At 34.0% G+C, this 9,164-nt stretch overlaps 1 protein-coding gene across 1 annotated transcript in view; it reads left to right on the top strand.

Annotated features, from left to right (window-relative positions):
* The first annotated feature begins 7,411 nt into the window (after positions 1-7,411).
* Positions 7,412-9,164, top strand: part of LOC127851295 (uncharacterized) — a 2,334-nt gene continuing 581 nt past the window's right edge. Inside the window, exons 1-2 of the mRNA XM_052384996.1 lie at positions 7,412-7,616; positions 7,837-8,129. Coding sequence (XP_052240956.1) covers positions 7,415-7,616; positions 7,837-8,129 — 495 coding nt within the window. The 5' untranslated portion in view covers positions 7,412-7,414. The remainder of the gene's footprint in view (positions 7,617-7,836; positions 8,130-9,164) is intronic.

Raw genomic sequence — 9,164 nt, 5'->3', positions numbered from 1 at the left:
TAAAAACACGGCAAACTTTGCTTAGCTTTCAATTATCTCTGTGTATAACAAAGCATATCCAGAGTGCAGGATAACGTGACTTTGTGGGGTTCACAATTAAATGTTAACGGATATAAACACAATGGTAGTTGGAGCATTTCTTTTCCAAATAACGTTGTAAAACAATTTTTATTAAGAGTTTCAACTAGTGCATAAAAGACAGCTTTTTGCCGCTTATGGAAATGTGAAATACATCAGACTTATTTCATTTAATAAGCCTGTGTTCTATGCCAAAAATTCTATGTGAACAACATTCATGTACACGATTATGCTGCACGATACCTGCAATTTTGGTACCGATGTACAGATGGATTGATGGATTAAAGGACGATGTATTAACATTGACATACATTGACCACAGGAAGAAGTAAGAAGGACTGCACCAAGACCATAGAGAAGACCAGTCATGACCAGGAAAGTGTTATAGCAGACACTGAGGGTTCTCAACAAGTTGGTTAAATGCTGCAGCGACCCCTTCAACCACACCTCAGACTGCTTAAGGACGATTCCAATGACGCGAACAACGACAGTCCGTCAATACTAACGGTTTAGGTGAAGGATGCAGTACGCAGTCTGATTGCAGGGTCCCTTACAAGCTGAGCACGGAGGAGGAAAACGAATGCAGCAAAGACGACACAAAGCCAGAAGATCTGAAAGGAGAATAGGTGCCATAAGGAATAGACTGAGTCTCTGGTCATCCTCTTACCGAAAGACCAACCTCAAGGTGTGTGTGAATTATTGCATCATCCACCTCATCGGCCATCCCAGCAAAGTTATGCTACGAATCATTCTCAACTGACTGAAAAGTAAGATCGACAAACAATTGGCGGAAAATCAGGCTGAATTTAGAGCTGGGCGAAGAACACATGAACACATCTTTAAGTCATCATTTAGAAACACCTGAAACATCAAGGTGAGCTTCTCCACAACTGCATCGACTAACAGAAAGCTTCCGACCACGTGTAGCATATTGGCCTGTTACAGGTTTTGCGAGAATTCAATATTGACAAAAGGCTGGTGCAAATGGTGGAAAGAACTGAACGGAAACGCAAACAGCAAATAACTTTACTTCTTCAGTTAGCGTCGTTCAGGGATGTGTGCTTTCTCTCGTCCTTTTGAACCTTCTTCTTGAAAAGATAATGAAAGACATACTTCAAGACCACCACACTTCCATAACCATCAGTGACAGACCGATATTCAAATTGAGATTCGCTGATGACATTGACATCATGGGTGGCACCAGCGATGACCCCAAGACCGCACATGCAGACTCTATGAAGGGACAGGAGAATACGCGATGGAGGTAAACACAGAGAGGTCAAAGATAATGGTAAACAGCACGAGAAAAGTTAAATGGCAAACATTTAAGAAATAGTAAACACCACTGAGGTCCCTATGGCATCATAGTGACCAGCCAAGCAGCCACACACCGTATATAACCGAAGCCGTAGGCTGAGGTCCATATACAGTTTTTAACTGTCTGGCTGGTCAGTATAATGCCATTGGGACCGAAGTGGAGTTTACTATTTCTTATATAACACCGAAGAGTGTCCCCTGTATCATTACATAGTGTTGTAACGGCTTACCGTACTTTTTTTTTCATGCAACTGAATGCACAAACGATGACGTATACATTTCGTGTGACGTAGTTTCTCTGACGAAACATTCCAGTTGGAGCTAAATTCTCTGGATGTTAAGAACATGTCGGACGTGGTGTTTTTTTAACAGTTTGTTATTTGTTTAAGGAATCGAACGAACGCAAAACGTATTTCGGATTGTGTGTTTATAATATAAACTTCGATAGGAATACAATAAAATAGTGTGAATTAAAGTAAGTTTTGATAAAGGGATGGAAGAATAGAAAATGGAAATGAATATCGTTTCGACTTTATTGTTATAAACATGGATTAACGTTGGCATTGATGTAAGCGTGTCGTTTATTCAAAATTAAGTTGTTGTTTTTAACTCTTGTAAAAGCTGAAATAGTGTCAATGCTTAACAATAAAACGCTTCCACACAGTGCAAATTTAGTGGTGTGTAAACCCAAACGGTCCATATACAAAAGTCATATGACTGAAACCGGTCATATAGATAAAGAAGGACCAATATCTCTGAGGTGTAATATCTAAATATTATATTTAAATAGAGATTGACAGATATCATTAAAAAGGCTTCAGATTTGATCTAAAAAAAGTCGAATGTGAATTGCTTTGTATACTCGTTCGATAATATTTGTAATGAGAACAGTGGATGTAATCTCTCGCTATCTAATGTCATAATTTAGTACGTATACTGAATTTGATGTGAGTTGAAATTAAATAAAACGCGATAACGTATTTATATATTAGATCATAAACGTGTGTAAATAAAATGTTTTCTTGAAAGTATAATTTAAGGGGCTGACATCGGAACAGGAGTGGTAAGCTGATTATTTTTGTACTTTCGGTCGAACTATGATTAATTAGCATACTTAAATATCATCATGCCATGCTATTGAAGCTACTTAAAAATGTTTGAAGAATATAAAAATGACGGTAATAAAAGATCACTAATATTGCTTGTTCATTAACGAATAACAAAATATGTCTAAAGTGTGAACAATAGCGAACACGAACGTATTGCCCATCACAGGGGTAAAACATTTGGGGAGCTTTTTGATATTTAGATACGTAACGCGTGTGAACGTAATGTTCCTTGTATATGCAATAGCTCGAATAGTAATTCTTATTCTGAAGTTACCACTGTCATGCGATCTGCGACGAACGCAAATATTGTCAACAAATAATTTATCAGTTTGTATTTGGTATTTGTGGATACGACGTTATGTGTATCGACACGCTATATCATGCTTATCTGTACATGTTTTGACAGTTACAAATGCAACGATCTATTGCGGTGTGACCTCAAGTTTAGTCACGATTAAATACGGTCCATTTAGAGTGTCGATCTCTTGCACGATGGTTACATTACATTCACCTCTGTGATGGGCTCAGAACGTACTATTTTTATGAAAGCGTCTCATTCATGTCATGATCATTCCAGGCGTTCATCATGGAGGTTACAGTATACTAAACAATCTCTTGCACGACGGTTACATTACAGTAACTGCATTAAAGAAAACCATCTCATACCATAATATCTTATATAAGTATAAATTCATTATTATAAAATTGATATGTTTTTTTATGTTAACAAGCCTACATACATACATACGTCGAAGTAATGCCTAACGTCACTCAATAAAAAATTATGTCCAATTGTTTACATTTGTTAAGTGCGTGGAATGATTCGATCTGCGTGAATGGGCAATACAATAGTTCCAAAGAGTTGCATTAAAACTCGCAAGTTTTTGCACGATGTATCGTAAATTTAAAATTCCTATTTCATTATTTTACGACTCTGATCCTACAAAATCCAAATCAAATATACTTTGAATGCGTTTGTTCGGTTTTACCCAGTTTCTGGGCAATATGGCATGCTGAGCCTTTTGCAGAGTTGTATGTGAGAGCAAGGAACGACAACTCTGCGTGGAGATTGTTAGAGTGTTTCAAAATCCTCGATCACACACGGTTAACACGCTCGGTTTTCACGAATAACAAATTTATTCATAGTTATCGGTAAATTTATTATTCTCTATTCTCAATATGCTATTAAATTCTCATCATCATTATCAACCATATCATCATCATCCTCTCAACATCATTATCATTAATGTCATCTTCATCCTTATTATCGATAAAAACATCATTGTTATTCTCGTTAATCTTAACAAATGTTTTCCAAACAAATAATAACTCAAAGACAAAATGGCAGTGGATGTTTTTATTTGACAGGACTTTCAACATATAAATGCAAAAATCAATTCTTCTAACGCCCGTTTGTATTCTATGTGCAACGGAGAAAATCTCAATGGCAACGCTCAGTTGATGAGTCGCGAGACGCTTGTAAACGTTTCAACATCCTTTTCCAGATGTCTAAAGAACTGAAACGATACTAATAAAATTATGTCGGACATGTCATTATGTATACTTAAACATGCACACAAACACATTTATTTATACAAAATAGACGGTAAATCTCAACCTAAAATTAGGAGTTCAGGTTTGAATAAACTGACCCCCGCCGATGCTCAAAGCGCACACAGGACGCCCCCAACGCCAATCAATCATGTTAAGTTGCTTAATATCCCATAAATTTACAAATCTGAAATATTATTTTGTTTACAGAAGCTGTGATTATTTGCAAGATTCATCCACCACCACCAATCAAGAGAAGTGTACATGAACTTTAAGTACACCTCATACAATAATCGGTATTAATTAACGATTCAGGTAAAACCGCGAGCGGGACTCGCAATCCTACTGCTCATTTTCCTTTTCTTTCTTTTTTCTTTTAATGGCAGAGGGACGTATGAGGACCCTAGCTCAAGACCGGTGTCTAGGTGCATTCATCACCTCCCGAAACCTCTAATTTTAGAGAAATCTACAAGTAAGCAGCTAGTATTATATTGTAAACATTAAGTGTTCTTTAGCAAAACATGTTAATAACACATGATCAATCTCATTGCGCAAATTAACATAACAAACAAACATGAAAAGCATCCCATATGCACCCCGGAAACAAACTTATCACTCAAACCATTACATCCATAAACTAATACTTAAAAAGAGTGTTGGTAAATCGTAAGTATTCGATTATTAAATATATGCATATGAGGAAAAGTAACGGTGTTAAACTATAGAAAAAAAGAATAACTTGTTAAATTAAACGTTCATAACATAACAAAACAAAAAATGATAACACTGACATTTAAATATAATAAGATTTTAATAAATACGCACGAAGAAATATCTTCATGAAGTGAGAGTCTAAAATATGATACCTATAACTTAAAATTAAAATTCACATTAAAAACATAATATGAAGTAAAAGAGAAAAAAATAATAATCAAGAAAACTTAGCTGCGTCAGACTTAATGAAAATACACATTGAATTTCACGTTAAAGGAATCGGTTCTTGTAAAGATGCCATCTCACATGGACTAAAAAACCGGACTGAAAATAAACTTAATACCGAGTTTATTATTGCAACATTACACACGTAAAAGTAATGTAACCGATTATTTAAACATACACTTGTTCATTAAAGGCGGGCGGGCGGGGTTATCACCCTTTTGTTTTCCTTGTCCATACATTGTGCCTGTCAAATACACACCTCGAATGGCGACTCGATAGATTTGCAAATCATATGAACCCCAAAACGAGTTACCCGTGCGTTTTCGCGCTAAATCTCACACAAAACACCCGTGCATTTTTTTGCGATAAACCATTACCATAATCTCTCTTCTAAATAACACGTCTAAAACCAATACTATACCGTATTTCTCAAATCGGAATAATTTCATGTATTGTTTGAATTTATACCTAACCCCACGTTTACCAAGAATAAATGCACTCTAATCCCATTCAATACGAGTTTGATCGCGATATCTTTCATATTAATGTTACGTTCCAATTATCACGATTAGCTCCAAGATTGAAATTGTTGGCTTAATCTTGAAATTGACGATCCTATTACAAAGTTAGGTCTAGTAACTTATTTTATAGTCAGCATTGTCGATCGTGTTAGTCGTGGAACATTTGAATGGTTACTTTGTTTACGACGTAATCGATCAATACGACTCAGGATTAATCTGGGTCATCTTATGAAATCGTATTTTATTTCGACGGCACAAATCTATTCATACTCCCAAAAAGTGGGGATCGCAGTCAATAAAAAGAGACGTTAACAGCAACAGCTAAGATATTGGTTATATTAATTGTTCGTTGAAAAAGACATTTTACAAATAACAAAGATATAAATCAGTAGTTTGTAGTTGTTATGACAGCCAGTTAAGTGTTGTTTTAATGTATGACCTCTATATTGTGAATTGTGTTGCTGGGTACTATTTTCGTATTTGTGTTTTTATGCTGACGTTTTTTTTACCTTAAATATCTTATAAAAGATGTGCCTGTATATATACGTTTGAGTAACATGAATTATTTTCATACAGTCTATTATGAATACTGCTTAAAATATGTAACGTTCAGAAATATCCTGCAATTGTACATGTTTGTTGATTGCAGACTATTGATAGATGTTAACAAATGTTATTACTGCAGTGCTGTTGAGCCCGATTATCACGACAAACTGCGTTAGAAGGTACTTTAATTTGCGATGCAACTTTAAACAGTGATTTTCATGCATATGTGAAGAAATAATACTCACAATCGGTTGACTGAAGAATGAAAATATTAGTTTGCGTGTGTGACCTTCGCCACATGACAACTACCATATATTAGGCGTGATATTATTATTTCAGATTCTGCACAGAATTATATACATTAACAAATAAAAAAAAGTTTATCTCTTTGCAGTTATTCCAAATCTTACCTTCGTTTTGACGATTTAACTATTAGTGAAAAACACCCTTTGAGTTAAAGGGCGCTCATTGGACTTTGGTATACTGATTTTAATCGAGTGTTCAAGTAATAACGAAATAGTACGATATATGAACATAATCATAACATAATCTAGTATTCCAGTAATCTTAGGCACATATATATAAACACACCTTACTGAAAGAATAATGTATTGTTAAAGACTTTGCTGCACTTGAAGCTTTAAATAATAAGCAAAACTCACTACCAGTTCGAACCTTAATCTATCAAAATGTCAAACTGTACACTGCCTTTTTACATTTATGTTTTAAAACTAGAGTATTTTAACTCGAAGATCAAGAATGGCGAATTATTCGAGCAATGATGTTAAAAGTTGGGACTTAGATGAGACAATAGAATGGTTGGACAATAATAATGTTTCTTCACGAGGATTAGAATCCTTGGAACAACTTCAAGATCTTGTTCGCGCAGAAATGGACAAGAAAAGAAAATACGGCCCAGAAGTGTACAACAAGGTATACCATTCTATACCAAATGATCTGCATTATACAAGCGTGCGTTATGTTCATTCAACCTGTACGTTGTATTTACTTCAACGGTATGCGTCTGCAAGGACGTTAAGCAGCATTCTTTACCGCGTATCTATTAATTAAAAAATATAAGAAGCAAACATATTCAAAGGTTATCTTACTTTTAAATGTATTTTTAATTTGAATGTCACTACACATGAATCATATGTGGAACACGAATGCATAAGAGAATTTAAATTGCTTGTTATAAAAACAATTTAAGATATTATTATCATTTTAAGTCATGTTCAAGCAAGCACAAACTAAAATTTAAAGTAGCAGCACTAATAAATATATTGTATATGCAAAACGAATTATTTACCATCCCAAATATTGTTTTTGCTTATGTTGTAGTTGCATGTTGAAATGGAAAATATATTGGCAAAGAATACCCAGATGGAGGGAGAAATTGTGCGCATGTACGATGCACTTGTTGCCTTTTTTGGAGGAAAATTACCAGACGAAATTAAGAGAAGCATTCAAAAACTTTATGGCAATGAAATCCATCAGGAGATTGTAAAAAAAAAAGAAGATTTTTCAAACAAAAAATGTTCAATAGTTGTTACAGGTAAAACATGCTAGGCAATCTATATCAAAAATCAATATATTCAATATTTTTGGTAGATATTTGACTTCTAAAGTCTGGTTACGGAACATCGATCATTTTAATTGCAAAAAAAGATAATTATATAACACACATTTAATCAAGTATTGTCGTGATTGCTATCTACAATATGATATGTACAACGTTTTATGACTATTCAATTTATGTCAATGTGTACTTCAAGGAGAAACCAGCGCAGGTAAAAGCAGCTTCCTTAACCTACTGCTTGGAGAAGTGGTCCTACATAGCTCCATGTTATGTTCGACAAGAAGGCTGTGTCACATACACTCAATACCCGTTGGAAGTCAGTGGTACTTTGAAGTCACGATGGAGGATGGTTTAATCATACCGCATAAAAAATATGAAAAGAATGATAAGGAGAAATTTGTTAAAGATTTAGAAGAATGTGTGACAAGTAAAGACACTAGATTACAAAAAGTTGATATATACTGGCATGTGCCGTTGTTGGGCGACAATGTAAGTGTACTTAAGTTCTCATCAATGTAATAGTATGTGTACATGTTTACACAATTAACTTATGTATACATATTGAACATCTCTCTAGCAAAATGCTGCATATTGCCACAAAGAGAACGATGTCTTCCACAAAGTTATATGTTTTATTATATTGACTTTGCAACACTTAAAATAGTTATGTTTCATGCTTTTCCTCTCAGCATGAATGTTCTGGGCTTTGATTATAAACTCATTATTATAGACATTTCTAAAATAGTATATCAGTATTGATATGAATTTTATATGTATTTATGATATTCATGCCATAATGCACATTGTTTGTAATAAGACAGTCTTATAACACCGCATGCATCTAGTGAATGTTTGATACAATTTATCAAAACACGCACCATTTTCAACATGCGTGACACATAACACATGGGATATGACTTTTACATATTACACATGCACATATATAGGAATTGCTGAAAATTTAATCAAGTTTATGGTTTCGCTCTAAAGGGCTTCAACAGCATCACTGAAAAACATAAATCTATTTCTTGAAATTGTGTAAACTTTGATTAATACATGTTCATCATCATCATCCGTATCATTGTCATCATCATCATCTTCATTAGAGTTATTTACAGCAAATATATTAAATATCATTATCTTACAAATATTGAATTTTTATTTAAAAGTCAATTGAGATAACTTAATATGAATATTTATCCATATTAAATATTTTGTATAATAAAATAATGGAAATAAGTAGATTATTTCTGATTAGTGTACATAATTTCATAGCATATGCTATTTGGTTATTTAAGTGCGCAAGATTTTTAACAAACGTTGTTTTAACAAATGATCAACGTCGTCTTTCTGTAAATGCGATTACAGCATCACATTTTATGGGTAGCTTGATTTTTTTAAATTAATATAAGGTATGTAAAGTCTATAATACATAGTTCACATACATTAAAGCTTCTAAGATTGGGATGCAAGTTACGATAATTATAATATAGGATAATAGTTTAAAATTATATCTACCCTTCT

This window comes from Dreissena polymorpha, chromosome 11 (assembly GCF_020536995.1).
Source record: "Dreissena polymorpha isolate Duluth1 chromosome 11, UMN_Dpol_1.0, whole genome shotgun sequence".
Taxonomy (NCBI): Eukaryota; Metazoa; Mollusca; class Bivalvia; order Myida; family Dreissenidae; genus Dreissena; species Dreissena polymorpha.
The sequence above is the reverse complement of the archived record's forward strand: the minus strand, read 5'-3'. Positions and strand labels throughout refer to the sequence as shown.